This window comes from Manacus candei, unplaced genomic scaffold, assembly GCF_025592945.1.
Source record: "Manacus candei isolate 608988 ecotype Guabito, Panama unplaced genomic scaffold, ASM2559294v1 h1tg000043l, whole genome shotgun sequence".
In the NCBI taxonomy this organism is placed as follows: Eukaryota; Metazoa; Chordata; class Aves; order Passeriformes; family Pipridae; genus Manacus; species Manacus candei.
This window is the reverse complement of record NW_026138091.1, coordinates 14,344,403-14,371,552: the sequence shown is the minus strand read 5'-3', so window position 1 is coordinate 14,371,552 and position 27,150 is coordinate 14,344,403. Positions and strand designations below refer to the sequence as shown.

Sequence of the window (27,150 nt, the reverse complement as noted above, 5' to 3'; positions counted from 1 at the left end):
TACCCATTTCAAAACTCTCTTCTGTCCACCATTCAGGTATTTCAGTTCACAAATATTCAGTTGGAAAAAAAGATTGTTCCATTGCATTCACCTTGACCTGGTTAAATGTTAGTCTTGAAAAGATGTTTAAAGTTAGTGTGACATTAACTGAGAGCACTGGAGCCATATTTAATCATTGCATTCACTACCAGTGTCATTTGAGCTGTTTATGCTTATTCTGAGCTTTAAGCCATGATCTAGTCCCAGCACCACAGGTCTGAAATTGAAGCAATTGATTCAACTACAGTGTAAATCCAGAGAACCTATTGCCCATCATATTTTTAAGATAAAATGTGGACTATCTTCTCAGCTACTAAAGGCAAAAAGAATGGTCCAAATAAATATTTTGTAAGTTAAATGCAGTCCCTGCCTCAGGGCAAAGGAAGGGCTAAGACCTTTTAAACACCATGGGAGCATGTTAGAAGTGGCTATTTGATCCCTGGAACTTCAGTGACACACATAAAAAAATATTAGTTGATGTGCCAAAGGATAATAGGGGCTTGGTTTTCTGAGTGTTTCTCCACTCTCCTCCTGATTTGTGAAACCAGCTGATACTCTAGCACTAAACCTGAAGATTTATTACTGTTGGTTACTAACTGCAGTCCTGACAGGCACAACTGAATGTGAACTAGGTAAAGCTGGCAGGTTTTTCTTACCTTTCTCCTAGGTGCACCAAGTGGATTTGCATTTACATTTTGTTTTGATGCACAGTTATTGTCCCTGCAATGTTTATGGATACTGGACAACAAGCATAAGATGTTTTAAGACTGAGTCACAGAATCACAGAATCAACCAAGTTGGAAAAGACCTCTGAGATCATCAAGTCCAACCCTTGATCCACTACCTCTGTGGTTACTAGACCATGGCTCTAAGTGCCACATCTAGTCTCATCTGAAAAACCTCCAGGGACAGTGAATCCACCACCTCCCTGGGCAGCCCATTCCAATGCCTGATTACCCTCTCTGTAAAAGATTTTTTCCTAATATCCAACCTAAACCTTCCCTGGCACAGCTTAAGACCATGCCCTCTTGTCCTGCTGCTGGTTGCCTGGGAGAAGAGAGCAACCCCCACCTGGCTACAACCTCCTTTCAGGGAGTTGTAGAGAGTGAGGAGGTCTCCCCTGAGCATCCTCTACTCCAGACTGAACAGCCCCAGCTCCCTCAGCCTCTCCTCACAGGACTTGTGCTCCAGTCTCTTCACCAGCCTTGTTGCTCTTCTCTGGACCTGCTCCAGCACCTCAATATCCTTCCTGAACTGAGGGGCCCACAACTGGACAGAGTACTCCAGGTGTGGCCTCACCGGCGCTGAGTACAGGGGAAGAATCACTTCCCTGGACCAGTTGGCCACACTGTTCCTGATCCAGGCCAGGATGCCATTGGCCTTCTTGGCCACCTGGGCACACTACTGGCTTACGTTCAGATTCCTGTCAATCCAAACTCCCAGGCTGCTCTCCAGCCACTCTGTCCCCAGCCTGTAGCGCTGCCTGGGGTTGTTGTGGCCAAAGTGCAGGACTCGGCACTTGGCCTTGTTGAACCTCGTCCCATTGGAATCAGCCCATCTCTCCAGCTTGTCCAGGTCCCTCTGAAGTGCCCTCCTGCCTTCCAGCAGATCAACACTCCCCCCCGACTTGGTGTCATCTGCAAATTTGCTAATTGTTCACTCAATCCCCTCATCCAGATCATCAATAAAGATATTAAATAGAACTGGGCCCAACACTGATCCCTGGGGGACACCACTAGTGACTGGCTGCCAACTGGATGCAGCACCGTTCCCCACCACTCTCTGGGCTCGACCCTCCAGCCAGTTCCTAACCCAGCAGAGAGTCCCCCTCTCCAAGCCGTGGGCTGCCAGTTTTTCAGGAGAATGCCATGGGAGACAGTGTCAAAGGCTTGGCTTTGCTGAAGTCCAGGTAGACCAAATCCACAGCCTTCCCCTCAACCCCCAGGTGGGTCACCTGATCATAAAAGGAGATCAGGTTGGTCTGACAGGACCTGCCCTTCCTAAACCCATGCTGGCTGGGTCTGATCCCTTGTCCATCCTGTAGGTGTTGTGTGATTGCACTCAGGATGATCTGCTCCATAACCTTGCCGGGCACTGAGGTCAGGCTGACAGGTCTGTAGTTTTTCGGGTCCTCCTTGCAGCCCTTTTTGTGGATTGGCATGACATTTGCTAACTTCCAGTCATCTGGGACCTCCCCAGTGAGCCAGGACTGTTGGTAAATGATGGAGAGTGGCTCAGCGAGCTCTTCTAAGAGCTCTCTCATCACCCTAGGATGGATCCCATCTGGTTGCATAGACTTGTGAGGATCCAAGTGGCTCAGCAGGTTGCTGACTGTTTCCTCCTCGATTACAGGGGGGCAATTCAGCTTCCTGTCCCTGTCTACCAGTTCTGGAGGCTAGTTGTCCTGAGGACAACCTGTCTTACTGTTGAAAACTGAGGTAAAGAAGGTGTTAAATACCTCAGCCTTTTCCTCCACTTTGGTGACTACATTCCACCTCATGTCTAACAAAGAGTGGAGGTTTTCCTTGATCCTCCTTTTGCTATTGATATATTTGTAGAAATACTTCTTGTTATCCCTAACAGAACTGGCTAGATTGGGTTCAAGTTTTGCCTTTGTCTTTCTAATTTTCTTTCTACATGACCTAACTATATTCCTAAACTCTTCATGAGTAGCCAACCCTTTTTTTCATAGTCGGTAAGATCTCTTTTTTCCCCTAATTTACTTTAAAATTTCCCTGTTTAGCCAGGCTGGTCGTCTTCCCCACTGGCTCACCTTTCGGCACACTGGGGCAGCCTGTGCATTCAAGACTTGCTTCTTGAAGCATGTCCATCCTTCCTGGACCCCTTTGTTTTCAAGGGCTGTTTCCCAAGGTACCCTCTGAACCAGTCTTCTGAGTAGGCTGAAATCTACCCTGTGAAAGTCCAGGGTAGAAGTTTTATTGACGGCCCTCTTTGCATCCCTGAGTATTGAAAACTCTGTCATTTCATGGTCGCTGTGCCCCAGACAGCCTCCGACCACGACATCTCCCACCAGCCCCTCTCTGTTTGTGAACAGCAGGTCTAACAGGGCCCCACACCTGGTAAGCACATTTACCAGCTGCAACAGGAAATTATCCTCTATGCACTCTAGGAATCTCCTAGACTGCCTCTTGTCCACTGTGTGGAGTTCCCAGCAGACATCTGGCAGGTTAAAGTAGCCCACAAGAACAAGGTCTGGTGACTATGAGACATATGCCAGCTGCTTGTAGAATAATTTGCCACCCTCATCATCCTGATCGGGTGGTCTATAACAGACTCCCACCAGGATGTCAGCCTTGTTGGCCTTACCCCTGATTCTGGTCCTCAGATATTCAACCTTATCATTACCGACCTCGAGTTCTACAGAGTCAAGAGTATCTCTGACATATAGAGCCACCCCTCCACCTCTCCTACCTTGCCTGTCCCTTCTGAAGAGCTTGTAGCCATCCATGGCAGCACTCCAGTCATGCGAGTCATCCCACCACATTTCCGTGATGACGACTACATCAGCTTCATGTTGGGGTAGAGGGTTGAGGAGTTTGTCACTGTCTAAATCTACCCCACTAAGTCTGAACCAGTATCTCCTGGGTTATATTCCATGTCTTCTTGATAGAAGTATTGAGATCTATCACACAATTACCTTCTTGCTGTGTGGTACTAAACATGTGAAAAACAAAAAAAGTTATAAAAGTCTCTCATGGTTATAACACCTGGGAGTTTTATCTTATTGAGATAGTGAATTTACAATTGCTTTCCAAGATTTAGATCAGTTGCCCTTTCTCAAGAATAACTCCAAGGGTTTTTTTTGTTGTCATCTGTTCTGTTCTCCTCCCCAAGGGTGGTTTATGTGTCTTAGTCTCACCTGACTGCCATCTGTCCATCTGCCTCTTTAAGGCATTTATCACGTTCTTGCATACCTGCCTCAGCCTCGTGCAGTCAATCTCTAGGAAATATACTCTCTTCTGACATCCTGGGAGAAGACTGCTCCTTCTCTGTTCTTCCCCCATGAGATCCAGCAAAAGACCAGGAGCCACTTTGGTTACGGTCTTTTTCATCTCAGATCTAGACAAAACAGACACAACTTGAGAGTTTGTCTCCTTCCATCTTCTAAAGCAGTGTGAGAAAGAAGCAAGAGAAGAACAGAGGAAAGCTACCCCCATCTCCTCTCTACAAAATCATTTTGATATTTGATCATGCCCCTTCCAGAAAAAATACCAACCTAAGAAGCATATCCTCTGATCTTAGGCCAAACCTAGTCCTAAGAAAATGTGACTCCTGATTCACCTTTTCCTCTCTTTTAATATCTTGGTCCTGGAAATAGGAATCCCAATAGTAGGGTCCTGCAGTACTAATTCACGATGGAGCTGTCAATAGACCTGCTAACCCTGCCCAGGAGGATCTTTTTGAAAGAGGTTCTCTCTTTCTGAAATACTTGGTCCATTCTGTAAAAGGACTTACTCAGTTTTCTGACTAACCCACATATAAAATAACTGTGTAACAGGACTTCTACTGGTTTCTTTTCAACATTGCTGCATGGATACTGCAATAAGGCACAGCAATCATGACAGAGCTACAAAATGATATGAAGAAAGCGGCAGTGTTCCTGTTTATAATTGCTATAGCTTAATTTGAGGTATAACTCTTATTTTGCAATGTTTTTTTCTATAGTCTTCATATCTATAGTTATGAGATTTGGGGATAGACAGTGTTATATTAAAGGTTTGAGCCTGGCACTAAAGTGGTGTTGGGCTCCTAGTTCAGATTGTATGGCACTAAAATCTTCTAATGGACACATATACATCTGTATTTAAAAAAAATAATAAAAATTGTATTAATGTTTTGCCATTAAAACTCAAGGTCTTTTTTAATGAGCTAGAAAATAAAGACTAATTTCTTGGGACTTTGTTTGCTTTGAGGCTATGATTATTCTCATCTCAAGTCAAGCCAATGCATTTTGTTCTGTGCCACCTATGTCCCTGCTTCAATCATAAACTAAGACTGAAAAATGAAAATATTAGTAATTGGAAAATATAATCCCCTGGATAGCACCAATCCAATAATCTTAATAAAAATAGGTTTATTACAAACATTGTCTGAATCCTATTGGGAATTATCTTTTCAGAAAAAACACTCAAATTCCCTTACAGCTGCTCTCTTGATCAATTGTCCCCCCTTGATACTATTAATCATCATACCATATACCGCTTCTTCTGAGCATCTTTTTCCACTTCACTTTCCAAACTTCTTTTCTGATTTCTCCTTGTGCAGAAGCTACTAACAGTTCTTTATGATCATTTTGAAGCCCCACCTTCAAAAAAGGGTGCCAGCCCCTTTTTTTAGGTGAGATGACCAAAACTAAGGACTATTTCCTCAAGGTGGAGAAATACCACAAGTTAATAGTCTTCCTCAAATTTCAAACATTTAAGTACAGGTTCTTTGTGGCTCTGTTTTCATGCAAAATGCTTGTGAAGTTTGCTTGACTGACTCTCATGATAATGCAGTCTTCTATTCTCAGCCTGGTTTCAAAATGGCAGCTGCAGTGCAAACCTCCATTGACATGCCAGCCAGCGAATGTCCTCACCTACTGCTCTAATAATGAGTGGGCCACTCCGTCTTCTGCCTCTGTCCTCTGTTTCCTGACTATCAACAAGGGAGCTAATTAGTGTCAGTCCTGTTTGTTTGGTGACACCTATTTACTAAGAACTAGATTGAGACTTCTCTAACACTGCCAGTAGTTGAAGGTCATATAAGAAAATCAATCTTTCCTAGAGTTATAATAAGGGCTCCGATTTACATACAACTTCATTCTAATAGGATCAGTTGTAATGGCATAATATTTTAAAATATTATTCAGTAATTTCTACTTAATGTTTGCACAGCTATTCAATTATAGATGTTGATTTTCTCTGCAGTTTTTGCTTCTGAATCTTTACCTGTGTGGTCTGTAATTTAAATTATTGTTTTCTGCATTGTTTACATTAAATTATTTTTCCGTTATGCTTCTATTTTCTAAAGACCTCCTGGAAAAAAAAACCATAAAAACAGAAGGCCATGGTATTGCCACATGCAACATGTAATAACAATGTTATGTGTAACATGGCATCTCCACAAGGAGAGGTCATTTGAAGTCAAAATGCCTTTAGGTAGGAACTGGCCATATTTTCAGGTAAAGCCAACTGACAAGTAGAAATTCAGGAGGGTGCATTAGGAGCCCAGAACGAGGAATGATACTGGCTGAGTTTCAGATGTCCTCTGTTTTGCACAGACAGCAATGCTCTGCACCTCGCTCACACTGCTCTGTGCTGGCCTGGTCTGTCTGTGATTAGTGCAGCTGTTAATTTCTGCTGTATCTAAGTAAGGTCTAGTTCCCGGGACTCTACACTGAGTTTTGGTAGGAGCAGGTGTTTCAGTCTGACGACACAGCCAGTGCCCAGGCCCACAGCCCAGCCACCTCCCAAGCTCTGCTCCCCAACACCACTCTGAACTTCAGTGTGGCACCATCAATGTCCAACACAGCTCTGACATGCTACCTAACCTTAAGATCAGCTTCTCTTAATAGTATGTAAAAGCCTGAAAATTACATAGAGAATTTTCCTGAAAACTGTTACAGCTGCATGCTTAGTTTCCTTGCAACTTGCTTTCAGAGACATTTTACAGCCTCTCCCCACCTGCCCTGACTAATGGGTTCTGTAGTTCAGAGCTCTCGTACGCTGCAGACACAGACTGCCCTTTGCTGCTTGCTCTGCTGCTCACTTTGTCCTCTCCTCCAAACCCTGGACAGACCCTTCCCAGTTCTGATTTTATGTGCCCAGCACCTTTGCCTTCTGGGACAGCCATAATTATGTGTCCAGTTGTTTAGTGCTCTCCCTAGGGTCTAATATTTGAATTTTATTTCATTGTCTTTTACCCCTACGTCTTATCTTAAAGAAACAGAGGACTGTTTAATTTTCTTACGCAGTATTGTCAATTTTCTTTTATTTTCTCTCTGTATGCCATAGTCTATTGCAACACATCCTCTTGTAGGGTGCACATCTTTTTTTTATGCACCCTAATCTTCATATGTTCCAAATCTGGTTTGAACTACTGAAATTCTTTAGCAATCATAAAAATCCTTTTCCTATATTTAGATGACTCCCAAGAAAAAAATGTATTCTCTTAATTTCTGGCAAATTCTTATCAATATCTTTATATACAAATTGTCATAAAAATAAGCTATTCTTATCTAATTTTTTCTAGGAGTTTAAGATTGTCTCAGCAGGAGTTGCTGAGGGATGAAACTTCTAATGATGATTTAAAGCAGTGAAGTGTGTAGGCTGAAACTGAAATAATTACTGCTGTAACCCTCTAAGCACTCCAAGTTCCTCAAGAGAAAATACTTTGTTCAGAACAGACCCTGAACAACAAAATACTAAAAAAGTAAAATAATAATAATAAAAAAACCCAAACCCTTGGAGCAGGATGATAATTTAGAACTAGAATCAGTATAATGTGGGGATGTTCCCAGCAACTGCTCACAAATGCATCAGACATCACAATTAAAAAGGAATAATAATTATTGCCCCATTCTAAAGTATGGAATACTTTATTCCATTCAATAAGTCATGAACACTTTAAAACCATCAGTGTAATCCACAAGCCTATATTTACAACATTAAACTGGATGTTCTGCCTTTTCAATAACTGTCATCTCATCTCTGTTATTTTCACCTCAGACTCTAATTGTTTCTTTTATAGGAGCTAACCTACCAGTGTCCTTGGCAGTACAGTTTATGGCTCATGCATTTACAGTAATTGTTTGGGCAATTTGCCACACAGTATAACAATCTTCACATCACAATCAGTTTTTATAATAAACAGCATTAGTTGTGAAAAATACAAGTGATGCATGATTCCTATGGTAGATAAAGGGCACTGAAGATGCCCTTTAGAAAAAGAAAGGAAAATGCTCAAGCCTTGAACTACTTGAGAAAAATACTGATGTCACAATAGAGCTAATTAATTTGATGGTACAAACAAGAGGGGGAAAAGCCTTGCATTCATTAGTGTCAATTTCAAATGAGAACATACTGTTCATAAAAATAATATTCAGCCTTCATTTAGACAAAAACGTGCAGGTAAACAAATCAGAAATAAGCACCAGCTCCAGCAATAACAGTGATTACACTCCTTAGCTTTATCAAGGGTCTTTCTCCTGCATAACCACAGGTAGTTCAGAGTCTGGGCAGATACAACTTGCAGGTAGAACTTCCGATGAGGCCAGATCCTACTGCCCACCAGCCTGGTTGGCTCCAGTGTGACCAGCATTACCAGACACTACTGGGCACTGAAGCCTCTGTACATGTACTGATCTGCTCTTGGGAAGCTGAGCATGAACTTAATGGCTTCTCTCCATAACAAGTGAGTGGTTGCACCTAAAGATGTCTCACTGCATGTGTCTCTGCTGCAGACAGTTTGTGGCCTCTTGGTTTTCAAGTGGCCTAAAATAAGAGGTCAAGCATTGCTCAGTGGGGAGGCTGTAGGACACACCTTCGGCAGGCAGTCTCCCATGTTAGAAATTCTCCAGAGGAGAAATAATATTTATGCCCTCTTATGGCAGTGCATAGGCAGGTAATCCTCAGCCTCCTTGTCATCTCCACGCCACCTTATGGACCCTGGTTGGTGCTGAGACACAGCAAGGCAAGGCCCCAGGAGGCACAAATGTGGCTTCGAGCCAGGGCTGTACCTCCCCTCTTGAGCTCATATGTGAATTCTCTGGCAGCACAAGGGCTTGAGACTAAGAACTGCATGCAATAATAAACTGTGGAGTGATTGTATTATAAGACTATAACTTCAGCTTCTGATAACACAGACATCAATTTAAATCAGTGGGAGACTTGTCCCTATAGTGAATTTTGGACTGAGCCTTATGGAAGCAAGGAGTGAGTTTATCTTTACTCATTAAATATTTAGTTCATATATTTAGCAAGTGAAATAGAATAAAATTAACCATGGAGACAACATCACAAGAGAAGTCAAAGTCTTTACGTTGAAAATCCACATCAAGATTCTTGGTGGCTCCCGAACTCCTTTAGTTGTCATACAAAGACTGAGAGGTCAGGACATGGTTTGGATCTAGATCCTGAAGTGTGATGGGATGTGTCTTCAGTAGTTGTCTCATCATGATGATGAGATGAGATTATCAAGATTATGGTTTTAACTTTTTTTTTTTAAATAGTACCATTTTCTTTTGCCTCCTGGCATTTCCATCTCCTCATGAATTTAATATTTTCTCCTCTATCCAACTGTTGTTTTAGGAACAGTATAAATAGAGCAATATTTTAAATGTAGTTTTCCAGTAAGTCAACTGTTATGAGGTTTATGTTAGTTATGTTAGTTATGTTAGCAACAAAAAAATCACCTCCATTTCAGGATAGAATTTTGATTTTTTTTTTAAATTTATTTTGAACCTACAGTAAAAATCAGAAACATGAAAGATTCTGCAAGATCCCAAGACTGTCTGGATTTGTAAATAAAATTGTTTTAAAACCTTTTTTTCCTTTTACATATTTTTAATTAAATATTTAAGAAATACATTCTTTGAATACTTTAACACCCTCATACCTCTCTGAATTTCAGATTAAATAATATATTCCTTTTAAATATATATTTCTTTTAAATATAAGATAGTATAAAATTGATCAGTTTGCATTAGTTTCAGGAGTTTTACAGGTACATTTTCTCTTTGCATACTCTGTAATCCAACTACTTTAGCCTTTTTTTGCTTTCTTTAAAATAAATATTTCATGATTTAAATAGTAAGATCTAGTGTAAGTGGATATAACACAGAACAAAGTGAACAGTGCTATGAGGTATCCAAACATACAGACACAATTTTAGCCAAATATTGGTGTGTGAATTAAAATCATGACAAGCTATGATAACACCACCCATTATGGAAAAGTTAGTAGCTTTTGGCTATAGTCCCAAACCTATTTATGACCAGACCAAAGCACCTGCTATTGCACAGTGAAATGTGCAGTCCTGAAAGCATAACTCTCAGGGCATTATAGCTGCACAGGAACATTTGAAATAGGACTGGACTGGGACTATGGGGTCATGAAGTCTTATCCCTTTGGAAATGTGTTGCATAATCCAGTTAACAGAAATATATCCATGTTTCCATACTGAGACCTTCTCAGTTTCTTGTGTCTGGTATTTGCACTTAAAAATTACAGGATATAGTCTTCTAATGCTTACAGAGTTTGTTTTAAGTTTCTATTAAAAAAATGTTTTTGTGAACTCTTTATATTAATTTTATATTAATAGTCTGGCTGCTTAATAAAATTTTATCTTCTGAGTATTTACCCCTTTGCTATATCAATAACATTTTCTCCTCTCAGACTTTATTTTGTTATGCTGAAAATAGAAGTACTCAGTTTATCTTCTTGGTTAATATAGATTTTTCATCCTGCAAGTCTTCTTGTAGTCCCCTTCTGCACCTGTTCCAATTTGAATCAATCTTTCTTGAACATTGCAAACAAGTGTTCCATAAGAGTTCTTATTGGTGCCTGCTGCCACAACATGAACATTTCTTGTAAATCTTTCATTACTGGGAAAACTTTCTCTGACTCATTACTACAGAACTTGGTTTGCCTTGATATCAGTGTCCTGCTCATCTCACACCAGTGGCCTGGAAATGTTTTCTGATAAAAAAACCACTCAAATTTTTCTTGTTCATCTGTTTCTTCCAATTTCTGAGGCATAGTTTTGTGGCGGAAACTCTTTCTAGTCCCTAACTGTATAACCTGGCACTTTATAATTTTGAATTTCATCCCTTATCTATTATCCTGATCCTCCAGGCCACCTATTTCTTTCAATCCTCCTCTGTGTTGGTCATGTCTCCCAACTTCCTATCTGCCACGGATTTAATTTAACTTTGACTTCTTGTGCTTTGGTCTGTAATAACATGACTGAGTAAGTCTGATTACATGACTGGTCCTCTCCAATTCCTCAACGGTGCCTGCTAGCTCCACACAGCCCAGCTTGTGGGACCCTGCTTGGCACTGAGAGCCTCTCTTCCACCACCCAGCTCTTATATTCATATCCCTCTTCTCCTGTTTAATTAATAAATTTCCCATGTGGCTGCACAACAAATGCTTTAATGAAATCCTGATAACTGATTTTTAGACAAGGGAAATGTAGTAATCTTATCAAAGACAGATATTATCAGGTGAGTCTGGCATTTTTATGCCATTTTCTATTTATCTGTATTTCTTCTCTCACTTAAGTTTTGTTCTAAATCTGTTGTGAAAAGTTTTTGAAGACAGCTGGGCCTGTAGTTGCCTTGACACTATTTCTCTTTTTTTTCCTAAATATAGCTACTACTTTTTCTACTCTTCTAATACTGTTACAGTAGTATCAGGATCAATTTGATATATTTGAATAGCAAAGGTTTTAAACCAATATGTGTTTTCCTCTCTTGGGTCTCTCAGATTTGGGTTGGAGATTATCTGCTTCTCTTAACTGGAGCATATTTAAACAAGTTCTGCTCCCAGACTGGATGAAATAATATAATTTTCTAAATCTCTGTTCATATCAGTTATGTCCTGTAAGATCTCTGTTCCTATAGGACTCTAACCCACTACTAGCTCTGTGGTAGAAAATTTTAGGAGAAGTCTCTTGATTCTGGGGTTATACGTAGATCATCTGAAATCTTGATCAAACCTCACTTCTAAAAAAAAATCCCTATTTAACTTAAAAAGACTATTTAGAAAGCCTTGACATATCTTAGTTTACCCCAACCCTTTGTGAAGTCAAAGAAATATTTATTGGCTAATTATTTTTTTTCTCATCACTTATACATTGTCTATCTAGTCTTCACATCTTTAGTGTCCAAGTTTAACATTTCCTTTCTGGGATGCCAATTCCATGCAACTTTTTGACTTCTGAACTCCTTCACACAATGTCCATCAAATTTTCAGTCCTCTCTGTCCTACTAACTAGACCCTGAGCTTCATATATGAATGCAAATTACAATGATAACCTGGTTTTATTCCTTATTTATTTTTATAATTCAGTCTGAGGAAAGATAATTCCATCAGGAATGAATTATATGATCGTGGGTTGTTCAATTTTTTAAGCTGGTAGAAATTCTTAAGTTCCTGGTGTACTTTATGAAGTTGTGCCCCATTCAGCTGAATCAGCAGAAGCAACAGAGCTTCTGCAGGTTTACAGGTACATATGCTGGAGGAGAACTGCATTAGCTGATATAATGGATTTTTTTCTAGCTTTAACTGTTGTTGGAATGCCTGGATCACTCAAAAATAAAAATAAAAAATTTTTAACAGAACACAAATTTTTTTCTCCTCTCACAATGTAGACAAATTTAAACCACCTTTCACAATAAAGTGTGATAATTAATTTCTAAAGCAAAAGCTTAATTAACATTCTAATTTAAAAATCTGCTCACAGAATTCTGATAGTGTGCTAGGAGAATATTTCAGAAAAATATGGAGAAAAACTAACCAGACAAATACCTTCTAATTGCCCCCGTTTGATGAAGGGGGTAATTTTTATTGGCTTTTGGGAAGTATTTCAGTCCTTAGGGTATGTGTGCATGACTATGAGTGCATGTAATACAGAACAACCTCAGCATATGTGTTTGAGGTTGTTCTGTATTACATGCACTCATAGTCTCAACATCTTCATATCACTTCTTAAATTGAAGAAGTGATTTAAATTACTATAATTTTATGCTCCTTGTGATCCTCAAACACTGCAGTATCAACATCCTCAATTTAGGTTAATTTTAGATTTTCCAATGAAATAGTGTTATGAGGATGGATATTTCTGATATAGAAGTAAAATAAGGAAAATACCTGTTACACTGAAATTCCCTGTACTGAGGTATTTGTGTGACACGTGTGCAAAAATAATGGGCTATAAACCAGAAATCTTTATAAAATTCAGTGCAACATTCAAGAAATTACTGTGTTATCATTGCTGTTTATTACCTGTGTTGCAGTTGTGAAAAAGAAAGGTGTGGACCAGGGCTCTAGATGCTACTAGAACAAGAGTTAAGGAAAAATTCAACTCCAATCACAGCAAAACTAAAACTGAGGGGCTCAGGTCACACATACATTGAGTGTTACAGCCCCAGACGCTAAAAATCCATAGCTACATTACAGTTAAAATTTATACTTACAAGGTGAGATTCATGCAGCTTTCAATAACAGCCTAAGCTGTAAGTTCCCTTTATGGTCCAGAGGCAGAGAAGCTCCTCCGAAGGATATGTCACTTCATCTTATTCATGCTGCCCATGTTAGAGGGAATGCATCTCCTTTTGGAAGTGTTAATCCCTCACCACTGATGATAGGCATGATAGACAAGACTGCCTGAATACAGATGCACAGGAGACTAAAGCTAGATAAGGTAACACCAACCCAGCACACACCTGTAATTATCCAGCTTGGAGCATCTTTATACCTGTTCATTTAAAGGTTTGGGAAATAGCTACTCATCCTCAGCATCTTATTCGAAGACTGTGTCTGTATTTTTACACTGAAAATTTGTTAATCAAAACCAAAAATATTCACTGGATAGGGAATATAGGAAACAGGGGGCAGAATCCAGTTTCTCTTTTCTCTAGGGAATTAAAATTAAGCTAAAGAGCTTGTACCTCCAGCTTCATGAGGAGTAGAGAAATTTGTCCTCCAGTTTCTACCCAAATGTTCTTTATCCTGGCAATCTGGATATTTTTTGGATGCATGTGCAGCATTTTTATCACATGAGGGTGTGACAGAAGCTGAAAGTACCACTTCATCTTGAATGAATAGTCTACAGCTACCTGTAGACTATTATGCTAGATATAGGCATCAAAATCTTCCCTTCTTCTGGGAATGTTTCTTGAATGAAAAACTCCATTCCTTTAAGAAGTAGATGAGAGTCTCTTCTAGCAGCAAATTATGCCATCCCTCCTTCCAAGAGTTGCATTCATATTGCTGAATGCTGCAGGTAGACAGCTACATTCAAAGAATTCAGCTACATTCAACAGAATTCCCTGCTGCGCCCATGTGGCTTTAGGATTATTATTTTTGGGTGATGATTCAGTTCATGTGTTTTACATATCTTGGCTCCTCATTAAGGGCTTTTGCAGACACCTATTAGCGCCTAAATGTTTTAATGCATCTGTTCTATGGTTAAGCCCTGTTCTACAGGGTGTCTAGATTATGGAAACAGGTGAGTGAAAAAGATGCAGAAGGACAGAAGAAAATTGGGAACTAGATGTAACACTAAGATGAGCATTTGAACAGTAAAAAAACCCCAACAAACAAATTAACAGCTCTCCCCAAAACCCTATGTATAAATAATAAGCACTAATGATTTACATTAAAAACTCCACAGATCTACTGAAAATAAGGACCTGGGTCTGAATTCAGGATTAAATTCAGATTATAGCAACTGCTGACAGGAGAAAGTACATCACAGTGTGAGTAGGAGAGTGAGAAATGTGTGGAGGCTATGCATATACCAGGATTCAAGAGTGACATGACATTCATACAGATTGCAAGAATATTCAGCGTTATTGCAATTAATGGTAAAAAAGAACCATTAAATGTGCAAGCATTAAATCTTGCACTTCAAGGACAGCTTCTAACCAAAACTGACCAAGAGGAAATTTAAGAGACAGTGCAAATTACTTCAAGTACTTTCCTACAAGAACTTTACATCTTCCCCTGAAGTATCTGATGGTGGCCAGTGTCAGAGATCAAATGGTATACTGGCAGCAGCTTGTCTGCTTTAGGCTGGCAACCCTATAAAGAGTGGATTTTAAAAAGTTGGTGACAGTCAAAGTCTAGCTTCTTTTAACAGAGTATAAATTTAGCATCCTCCTTCTGAATTAAGCATTTAGGTGGCAGAGTTAATGTTATATCAATTCAAATGAAAGACACCAGGAGAAAACAGAAGGGGAAAAGATTAATATTTGAAAATTAGAAAGTAATTTTCAGTAACTCAGGTGGACGGCTGGTTGAAAATTGCATAAATTAAAACCTACAAAAAAAGAAATCGCTCCTCATAGAGAAGTCATTAGGATTGATATAATAATTTACATTTCACATAAGTGATACAATTTTAACATTTTTTTTTCCCTTTTGCACTAAAGGTTAGATCCCTATAAGCACACAATTCAAACTGCTATCACTTTGCATTGATATAGACGAGGACTACAGGCACTAAACACCTCTCCGTAGGTGTTTTTCGTGTTGGACCTGGCCTTTGTTTTCACAGCCAGCAAAACAACAGAAAAAATTGCACTTGCTGCAGGGAAGCAGAATTCGTTCCTGCTGGCCAGGCATAGCTTAGCAACAGGATTTATACTGTACATATGCAGGGAGAATCTTTTGATTTATTTCAGGTAACAAAGATGTCTTTTTCCAGCCATCTCTGTATATATACAAATATTTGAAAAACACAAGCAAGAGAGAGCCCTGGCCTCTTGAACACATATATCCTCCCAGACCCTTGCCTGACCCCAAAATTATACTCTTCTGTCACTGACCCATCTAATCACCTTTGTGCTGCTTTCTCAAAAAATGCCTGGGAAAACCCATCAGCTTTGCAATGTAATCTGAAGGTCAACACATTCTCATTTTCTTGGCCAATTCTTTCTTAAGACCAAGCCTTAATATCAGGTCACTCAAAATAAAAGCTACATTTTATATAGCTGTTATTTTCAGAATTTCAAACAGCATTCGAAATTTTGTGTAATTAAATAGCAGTCTTTATATTTGAGTCTAAGAGGAATTAGAACATAATTTTTGCAGAATAACACAAGAATTTTCTTTTTGTTTAACAGAAAGGAAGAAATATTGGCAACGTCTGATGATGACACATGGAATAACTCAAAGACTTCAGGTACAACACCTGGTTTAATTAGTTCTTCCTTACTGCACATGTTAATTAAAAATAGTGTAACAACCAACCTTGCAAAAATTATTCAACTATGTTTTTTTTAACTCTTCAGACACAAACATCCCAGAGATTGTTTATTCACAAGCAGAACACAAGGACACTGAACGAGCTAATGAAAATATAAAAGAGAAAAATGCAGAATACAAGCAGGGTGATCACAAAGATGATGAAAAAGAATTAGAGTTGCTGGTAAGTGTTATACAATTATATCTACAGTATTAAATGATTTGAATCCATTTACGCTTCAAAGCTGGTGAAATGCCCCCTTTTAACAGAGCTGACTGATGTACTAATTTACAAATGTAAAGCCTTGGTCTGTACTTACACTGAATCTCTAACTGATTCAACAATAGAAGGTGCTTTGATTTCAGTATAGTGCATCAACTTTTTCTGGTCTTAAATTAATGACTTCTCCCTTTTACTTCTTTACCAGAGGCTCTAAATGACAGTTTGAAGGAATTAGAAGAGTAGCATTTAAAAAATCTCCCCTCCTAGTCTCTAGGGTGGAAATATTCTTAAATACAGGTTTTATATTTGGTAAAATTTTTATACTTATACTACTGCTTGCTTTTAAGGTTTTTTCAAAGTATAACTATGTAGCCTGCTGTATAAGCAAAATAGGTATATATATATATTTATATAAGCAGATTTTTATGTATCAGTATTTGATATTAGATTTTTTACAATGAATTTCACACTCAGTGAACATTCAATCTATTTGGATTTGTGTGCGTGGATGAATGTGCATGATTTGCCTTGCACTTTTCAGTATGAAAGAAAAAATGGCAATAAATGAGACACATACAGCAATCTATTATTCTCAGTGTCTGTTCTCAGCTCATATCATTTGGGTGCATAGATTCATAATCATAGATTATAATAGCTATCACCTGTGAAAATGTGGATGCTGAATCAGACAGGAAAGGTAGATGAGAAACATTCTTTTTTTTCTCATTGACAGAGAGAAAAAAATCCTCTCATTTGAATATAATTTTTTCTTGTCTTTTACTTTAAAAAAGTTGAAAATTGTTGCATATTGTGAGACCTTTCACTGACTGAAAATCAGAGTCTCTTTGTTTTTTACGGTGAAACAGAGAAAGGAGGACCTCTAAAATCTCTTGTTGTTCTCAGTCCACCCTTTTAGAAAAAACAGGATTGAATATAACCGTTTGTTTATCAATTGCCAGACTTGTCCATACAATAAATGAAGGGGGAGCTATAATTTAGATGTTAATTTCCACTATGCACTCTTTAATGAATTAAACAATGAAGGCTTATAATAGATGGAAATACAACCAAATCTTTGAAACGCACAGGCATTGGCTCACAAGACAGCTGTGCAGTTGACAAGTAACATGAGCCTTATGTGAGAAGAAGGGGAAATCGTAAGATTTGCATATAATTATTGAGATCATGCAAATGTCAGTTATGAGGAGGGGAAAAAAACACAGGCATCTCACTGTTAAATCCTGACAGTTGGCATCACCGAAGAACTCAAATACACTTGAGCACTGGTTGGCAGAGGGTCATTAAAACAGAATTTGCAGAGACATTAGCTCCCTCACTTTTCTTTGAGTGACGTTTTACTATTAATAGTTTGCAGAGGCTTTGCAGAAAACATATTAATAAGAGAAACTGTAATGGGGGTATCTACAGCAAGTGCAGATGCATAAAGGGGTGCCCAAGAATCTAGCCTCTAATTGATCAGCTAGTGCTATCAGTGTGACTGTGCTAAAGCGAGAAGAGAGTGCAATGACAAGCCAGCATAGCTGAATAATACAATATGATATTTGGGAGCTAGGAGGGGGAGTGATTAGTTTCTGGCCTTTTACTTTGCTAATCTCATTTCCAACTCGTGTCTTACCAGATTGTCTAAAAAAAGTCTGGTTTGAAGCCTGTAAAATGGTCCCTGAGAGAAATGAAGCACAGATAATCCTTACAGAGTTTGTCAGTGTGAAATGTGTCTTTGTTTTACTGGACAATACTATACATTACTGGGCATTGATGTACTGTATCAATGCCCTCATTTAAGTGCCAATCCTACCCCCTCGCCCCACAGCTTCATCTCTCCAAACCTAGAATCAAATGTATAGAGAATGAATTAGCCTGCCTTTAAGGGAATATTCTCTTCAGATTTAATTTGTATAAAATGTATTAGCAGCTAACTGAACTCATGAATAAAGCAAGAGGGTTCTGAATGCTATTTTATTTCCTGCTCCTTTCAGCACCACCATAAAGCTCATTACCTATGTTAAAAAATACATCCAATGTAAATTTTGCAAATGATTTGGAACATGTTTCCATATAAGCTTTGTTACTGAAAACAAAACTTTCCATAATGAAATCCTACCTCCTTAATTTGGCGTGTTTTTGCAAAGCACTTTTTGATCATTCTTTTCTATTCTATTGTTTCAGTTAAATCAGCACTTCACAGAAGCTAGAGGTACCTCTTCCAGAGATGAAAGGAGTTTATACACCACAGAACCAGTTAATTTTCCAAGTGAAACTGAAAGATTGGTGGAACAGCTAACCTGTATAGAAAGAAGCAGTGACTTGCACCCTGTGCCTATCAGTTCCTCATCTGAAAACACTTCACAAGTGATAGGAGGAGAATTAAAAGATAAATTTAAGTATTCTGTAACAGATTATATTAGTCAGCTACCAGGGAAGGAAGTCACTGCTGGCTCAGTAAATGGTGGTGAGCGGTCTTTGGAACATACTGTTACCAGTGAGAGCCTTTTATCCACAAAAGATTTTCCTGTGACAAAGCAGAATGAGGCTATTGGTATTACGGCCACTGTCTCAAGCCGACAAGGAGAGAGCCACACAGGTATTTCAAAAGGTGAAATAGATAGTGCCTCGGGAAGTAAGATGATGGAGAAGGTATTCATCAGTGAGGATGCTCCTGCTATCTCTAAAGGGGCTTGTGAAACGAGACCAGAAACCATTGCTCCGGAGCATGATGAATCCATGCAATTAAATGCATGCATAGCAAGGACGCTGGATGGCAATGCTAATCCAGCTCCAGAGTACCAGGCACCACAAATGTCTCACCACACTCTGGATTTGTTATCAGACGCTGATAAATATGAAGGAAAAATCAAGATGATTGAAAGCAAAGTTCAGGTAGATTTAAGAGAAGATTTGTATGCTAGCACTTTTGCATATGCTGATGTCTCAGTAGATTCCGCACAAAGACAATATACGCAAAAAAAAGGAATTGGTGAAATGTCGGGAAAAAACTCTAACACTGATGCAGGGAAGGAGAAGAAAGTCATCGAAATAGCAGACTTGGCATTAATCGGTGAGGAGGAAATTTCCAAGCCTTTCAAGTCACATAGGAAACAAAATGCCAAAGCCCTGAACATAACACCTCTGCCAGCCGAGAACAACAAGCAGACACCCAGGGCCACATGGGGGGATGAAAGGCAAGTTGAGGACACTCAGGAAAACAGAGGATTCATGAGGTTAAAAGACAGAGATAAGCCAGAAAACACAAATAAACAGAGACTGATTGGAAGGGAAAGTGAAGCAAACTCCACCGAGCAGAGGTGGCAAGAAATGGGGAGCAAGGTTCAGTGGGGAGCAAGAGGGAGCACGGAACCTCAGAGCACAGCTTCCACAAAGGAGTTGTTTACCTGCCAGGAGGCAGAGAGTTGTGAAAAGTCTTCTGTCTCTGAGCAGGATATTACAGAGGAAGCAGAGGCAGGTACAGCTTATATAATTAAAACAACATCAGAAAGTGCTCCAGAAAAAATGTCTGCCAGCGAAAAAGCAGTAATTGCTAAGCTACCTCAAGAGACTGCACTAAGTGACAGGCCCACAGAGGAAAAGGAAACAGCGTTTGATACACATGAAGGGAGAAATGATGGTTCACATTATGCTCTTTGTCAACTCAACACAGTGGGTGTATTATATGACACTGAATTTGAAAAGGAATCAGTTTTAGGTATTTATAATGCATGCGTTCATGAAACACGGCAAGGAGAAATGAAGTCTCTATGCAATAGCAGGGAAAAATGTGCCAAAGTACAACCAGACAGAGGCAATATTCTGCCTGTAGGAGAAGCAGTAAAGGTTTCTGATACAGGAAAAAAAGAAGATTTGCAGCAGGTATTATATTCAGAAGTATCTAAATGTCCCCTGAGCACCCAGAAGCATCTATACAGTGAGGAAGCAGAAGAGCTCTATAGGGAAGGAAGCCATGTTGGTATGCTTTCCCATTTATGTGCTAAAGCTGAAACAAAAATGCCACCTTCTGGTACAAACACTATTCCTAGTCACCATCTTAAAAGCTCTTCAGTAGCATATTCTGAAGGGTCCACTGCAGCAGGAGGTATGGAGCACCTGTATAGACACTTTGAATTCGAAGTCTTTGACAAGGTTGCTGCTGAGTCAGGGTACAATTTAAATCTACCAAATGAAATTACGTGTATTAATAAAAACTTCCCTCCCAAAGTTGAAACAGGAGAAGTACCTTCCACTTCAGATACAGTAATTTCTAGAGAAGGAAGAGGAAGAAATATAGGTCAGTGTTTCCATCAAGCAGAGCTCCAACAAGAGAAGTTATGGAGGCCAGAAAATTTAATTAGTAAATCTACCCAAGAAGGTGGAGGACAAGACTCTCAATCTGACCATTTATTAACTGACAGGAAAATGCTAAACAATCTTGATGACTCACAGAAAGAAAGCCAGCACATTTCTGATTCTGCAGATATTTCTAACCAGAAGAGTGAAGCACTTAAGTTGTCTAATGAGTCTCCGGGTTTAAAACGTATTGCCTTCAAAATGTTCTGTTTCTTCTTCTCTCTTCTATTTTCTGCAACACTCTACCACTATGATTTGATGGTCTGCCTTGCACTCTACCTGTTCTCCTTGTTTTGGCTATACCATGAAGGAGGAAGAAACAAGGAGTCTATCAAGAAGAAATAACATTTACTGTCAGGTGTGCTCAGGATCCATGGTCAATAATCTCCAATTCCATCAAAGCATTTTCACTGTTAAGGAGTTTATTCATTGTTAGAACCAAAGCAAGATTTCCAGAGGAGCATCTTTTTTAACAGATTACATATGAACTTGAGCCTTCATATAAGTAATTAAACTATACAGGACCATTATGTTTGGATCATTAAATACCTATATGAGTATGAGTTCTGAAGCATGTCAAGTTAAAATGAAGTACAGCTGTTGCTTCTTAGCAGGATTTGAAGAAGCAATACTTCATATCTCTGTAGTACTTAAACCCACCATTTACTTGCTTTAACTTCTTTTGCAGTAAAGCTTCATATTTTTCCGGGAATTTTTTTTCTAAGATTCTGTGTAATAGATAACAACACAAGGAACAATATAAAATCTAAATCAGTATTTTGGTACTGATATTGCAATTGATAATCTGCTAGTGTAATTCTCAATGCTCTGAGCAATGCATCTCTTGATAAGTTAATACATTTTTCCAAATTTGTATTTCATTATTTTGACTTAGAGCTCCAGTGGTACCCTTGTTTGAAAAATGTAAGGCTTTGACTTAGTAACATCATGTAACTTTCAGGATGTAATGTGTAGCAGAATAGATGTTCTGTTTCCGCCCTGTAAAGATTGAAGACCACTACCACAGGCCTGGTACTATTCACTCAGGTGCATGAAAGTTTTTGGTGTTTGTAAATGAGGACTATGTAACACAACTGAGAATCTCACTGAACTGTTATTTTAGGCAAAGCCTTTGAATGACATTTTTTCATCAGTGTTGTTGAGCATATCTACAAAGCATTAAATAAATTTTACAAAGGAACGCTATGATTGTGTGAAGCATGTCTGAATTAGGTTTATTGCTTTTTTCCTATGGCTTGCTCCATAGAGCTAACCAAACACCAAGAGAAAACACAGGGCAAAACACTGGTGTTCAGTGAGGCTTCCTTGTGTGGTTTTGGCGAAGCAGAAAAGGCAGTATCTGCCCTAAGGAGAGTCCAAATTGATCCTGTGCAGCAGGATTCCTGTGGGGGAGGTATGCTGGTGACTTTACTGCTCCAACATTGCAGGTGTGCCACACAGGCTCATGGTGAAAGTTTGTCGAGAAGGAAAAGGAAGGACAGGTTATGATGCTCTTCAGCCATTTCCCAGAGGATGGTCACAGATGCCTTCACAGGTAGCATAGCATGTTAAAGGAAGCACCAAGGCTGTATAATGTTACTGGAGCCCTGGAATTTAAGAAGGGAAAAGAATTGTTTTTAAGCTCTGTTTGTTTCACTTTCCTTACTGTCACTGTGAAATACCACAACTGTGAAAGTCTTGATTGCAACATATGACTGAAGCTATATGATAGAAAAATTATTTAGTCACTAACTTAGCTCTGAAATAAATCTTTTAAAGTTCATTTAAAACTTACTCATATGTTTCAGGATGTTAGGACACTCTGCTACAGCAGGCACCTTAACATTCCTGTTCTACAGGGGGTAAAACTTTGAAGCATTGTGGGAGCAGTGCATTCAGTGGGGTGAGCAGATGTGTACATGGTCTGTTGCTGATATGCGTGCTGACGGCTGGATACCTTAACAACTTCTGGAAGCAATCCATGAATGTGTTATAGCAATGGACTAGAGGCATTAAGGAGAGACACTGAAGGTCGTGTCCAGATGTTCAAAGATATATACAAGCAAAATATTAATCGAGATAAAGAAATTAATTCAATAGGCATTAGGAGCTGGATCCAATAAAAAGCTTAGGCTCAGACTTAAAGCAGGATTGAAGTTAAATCAGTGTAATCCAAAATCATGATCGCAAACCCTTCTTTACCTGGAGACAACTAATGCTGAAAGAACCTAGGCTTTTCATGACATTTATAGTCACTTCTCCAAAATGCATGACATTGCCTTACTTTTGGTAGTTCACTCTGCAGTGTGACAGGTTCCTGGTCTAAGTCATTCACAATTTCAGCCTCACTGGGACAGAGACATCAGGTATTGCTTCACTTCCCAGTACAGTGGAAGCTCTCAAGTGGTGTCTAATATATTCTGGAAGGAGCAAGGTCCTCAGTTAGAGGGAGAAAAAGGTGAAGAAAGCACCCTGCATTTGTGTGATGCACCCTGCTGAAAGTGTCACCATGTAGTCAAGTACCAGACTCCTCAGGGGAGAGAGATCAAGGGCATAGGACACATTTCAGTCTGATAGTTAAAACCACCAGGGCAGAAATTAGAATATTTAGTTTCAGTTGCTAGTTAAAAGCCTTCTACAATCTAATTTGCCACATAACTCTTTAAAGCAAAATTCATAAAATTCAGAGCAAGGACCAAAGTCCAGGTTCCTGGCCTGTTAGGTGAAAGCTCTACACATGAAATCACAGGATTCAAACCCATATTTGAATATTTTCAGCTTTACCAAACCTGGGTCTGCCATCCTACAGGATATACGTTAACGATTGGAGGAGGACTGTGAGGAGGACTGTGGCCACCTGGGTTTGGCAGTACCTCTGTGGGTAGGTGGGCTCCTACTTTCTCAACTGAGTTATGCTGATTCTCTGCTCAAAATAATAGATATTTCACTTTCCATTTGTGTGTAGACACTTTCATTTGGAACTTGCATGCCAGGGGAATTTTCTTTTCCCAGAAGTTATAATGCCTATTTTTTAGAGAAGTCTTAATCTGGCAGTCTAAATGCCTAAGGACTCAAGATAACTAAAGAACTTTAAATATCTTGGAAACAGGCCTTATTGTGAAGAGCAGAGCAGTTCAACAGTTCAGCCACCATGGAAGAAGTGGGAAAGTCTGGTTGTGTTTTTTATTGAATCTTGGGGACTCCAAGGAGTGTGCATTTTAAGGACTCTTGCTCTTTCACATGGAAGCATAGGCATCCTGGAGCCATGGGAACATTTGTGTGTTGGTTGGCTGTATGTAAAGTGCAGTTAAAAAGGGTTTTTCTGATTTATTTGAACCCAAAATATTTGGTTCATTGACAAAGATTCAGCTCAGCTGATTGGACAGCAAGAAAGGGGGTCAGGGACAATTGATGGGCCCAGGACTATGGGTGGAAGAAAGTCGTTGGATTGAATGAATCTCTGGAGAACAGCAGAAAAATGTTACAGAGAGCTCAGGAGAGACAATATGACCTGCAAAAAGAATGCCGGGGATAAATAGAGAGGATCTATTAATACAGACATTCATTAAAAATTAGTAGGCTTTTAGTGTGCGTCATGATGTATTTAAACCAGTTCCTACATATCAGCTAACATTTAGCTAAGTTAGTTCAATCTCTGCAGAAAGCATGCTTAGGCTGTACTCCTGTGTCCAACAGGTTAAACATCTTGATTTGCCGTGTTAAGATGTATAGTCATTCAGAGCTGGAATTTAGGGTAAATATTTGAATGTTAGAATAAGCACCTTGCATCTACACACAAGTGGAATACTGTTAGCATTTCTCAGATTTGGATTGGGATTTTATGTTCTATATTTAAAATATTTAGTGGGCATAATCAGTTTGTGATTGCAAAACAGGACTCTAGACTGATCTGTGAGCACAGTGCCAGAAATTTAAAGTACATATGTGCTTAAAACAACAAAGCAAGTAATTTTATCTTTTTTTATTTATCATGTGATAAGATATCTTTTAAAAATCCTCTTACTTTTGTTTGTTGTATAGAAGCAACACCTTTATAATGTCGGCAAAATATTGGATTTCTACTTATTTCAGGGAATAAGTGCTGTGTTGTATTTTTGCAATGACTCATATTTAGTTTGCATACTAGGCCTTAGTAACATATTTCTAGTTAATACTTTCATTTCTAGTAGCTTCTAGTTATTTTTTCAAGCTATGCAACAGAAAGAAGGTATGATCCTATGTGGCAGGCCTGTGGTCACAAAGGGCTCGACTCCAATACAATGCAATGATTAAAAGTAATATAATGGAAAAAGGCTTCCTTGCATTACTATTAAACATATGAGGTATACATACATCCCTATCATGGGAGGTGTCCCATGGCTATTATCCAAAGTGCACATGTAACAAATAAATTAATTTTCATATTGCGACACCTCCAATCTGTTGAATTTACTTAAATTTGTATTCAAGGCAGCAGAGAGAGGAGTGGGAAGAATTTCTGTATTCAGATACCTTGTTAGGAGATAGTGAGAACAATCATTAATGACCCAAGTACTTGTTGTTACTAATTGCTGGTTCTTATCCACCAGTGACTTTTGGATCAAGAGAGGATAGGCTCTGAAGCAATCTACAGCCTTTAAAGGCCTATTTAATATTGGAAATCAAAAAATAAACAGGACAGGGTATGAACTAGATCCCTAAAGGAAGGTTAGAATGATAATGTTCAGAGTCACTATACTAAATGTTATATGCCTAGTAGTATCTACACCCCTGAATAAAACACCTAGGCACTCTAGTCATTGAACATAAGAATGAGATTCAAAATAGACAATGTGTGAAATAGGGAGCTGCCAAAGTTTTCTAATAGAAAACCCTTATGGTAGAGTTGGGTCTTACACCCTTGCCCTGCCACTGGGATTAATTACTTAATGCTAGTGGGAGGGACGTGCCTTTATTGGTGTCAGGGCCATGCTTTTATCAGGTCAGGTTTCATATCCTGCAGCCCTCTTGTGCACTGAGGCACGTAAACTGCTGCCTTCAGTAACAGAATACTTTGCAGAAAACAATCCCAAAGTTTTGGGACTGGAGAAAGGGAAGGTTAACCCTTTATAGGTGTAGATTGGAGGGATATTTGGATATAAACTCTGTTCCAAGAATAACTTGTGCATTTTATGTGAAATTCTATTTAGATAGAATACAAAACCAACACCAAGACCTTTATGCCTCCTCAGTGAGGTCTACTCCTTCCTTAGTCTACAAAGTTACTCTTACAGGTCTACATCAGTGCCTCATGAACTGGGACGGGAGAATTGTTCTAGCCATGAGGGAACTGTGAACTTCTCTTTTAGACCTATGAAGGTTCTTAAATTCCAGCACAGTTCCACTTCAGGGGACCATGTCCTTTTGTGAATCCCATCTGAACTTTCTAAGACTTGCGCGTCTTCTGAGAGCACGGTCTGCAAAGGAGACCATAGAGGTCCGTGGATCATGAGCGGACTGAGCATGCTTTTCTAATCTAGGAAGTCTTGATGCTGCTGAGGATTCCAAGTTTAGGTGGATGTCAGGGGAGATTTTTTTGACCAAAACTACCTATTCATGAGTGAGGACAGTTTTTTTTTTCAAAAAGGATGGGTAGATTGAAGGGAACTGATAATTTCTGCATTCAGAGCAAGCATGATCTAGGTGAGCTGAGACATTTAATGAGTGAGGTTTGGATGGCTTGGTGGTACATATAAGATGTTTGTATGCGTATGTGTGTGGGTGGCACTAGGACAAGTGGGTTGTAAGGTGAGAACTAGGTTTCATTGGTGAATGGAAAAGAAATAATAAACAGAATGGCTAATTTGAAAGTTTCTGAACAGCTTTCTCTAGAGATGTGAAAGTTTAATACGTTCTGAGTAGTTTGGACAGATAACACAAATATGGTATTAGCTATATAAAGTAGTAAAAATTGAAGTATATGCTAACTTCTTTTTGTAACTTATCAATTACCACTTAGTGGAATTATAGCGGAGATTATCTTGCCCTTGACCTTGATACTCAATGATTCAAGATTAGAGCATCACGCTGAGGACTAGAAATGCAGGCTCCTTCGGAGGATGCTATAACCCTTCAGGGAGGGACAGCTTCAGGCTCGAACCACAAACCCTCCTCATGGCCATCTAAGCAGGTCAGTCCTCAATGACATGAAGCTTTATGTGTCAGGAGAAAACAAGTGTACATGTCCACCTGTGCTTATTCATGCAGAAATATAAAACTATCTTTAAATAGTTAAGCTCCCACAATCCCTGCATTGTCTGGTAGAGTTCAGGGCCATGTAAGAGCTTCTTTGATTTTTTTTTTAAATACATGGTTACAGGAAGACTTTTCTGGGGACCACAGGGCATGAGCATGTTTCATATATGTGTGATGGCAGGGAAATCACAGAACATACAGACTCATATGAGCCACTATGCTTGCTGTATCTATGTGGAAATTTCTTCTCCTCTCCACCAGGGATCTTTCTAGGGCTGAGTGTGCCAATTGCTTGTCCTCCTGGCACTACCTTCTCCAGTG

General features: G+C 39.2%; 1 protein-coding gene across 1 annotated transcript in view; it reads left to right on the top strand.

Moving 5' to 3' along the window:
- The window catches only part of PPP1R3A (protein phosphatase 1 regulatory subunit 3A), a 29,190-nt gene extending 7,389 nt beyond the window's left edge, over positions 1-21,801 (top strand). The window contains exons 2-4 of the mRNA XM_051795419.1: positions 15,893-15,951; positions 16,061-16,197; positions 18,424-21,801. Of these exons, the coding sequence (XP_051651379.1) occupies positions 15,893-15,951; positions 16,061-16,197; positions 18,424-20,940 (2,713 nt within the window). The 3' untranslated portion in view covers positions 20,941-21,801. The remainder of the gene's footprint in view (positions 1-15,892; positions 15,952-16,060; positions 16,198-18,423) is intronic.
- The last annotated feature ends 5,349 nt before the right edge of the window (positions 21,802-27,150 follow it).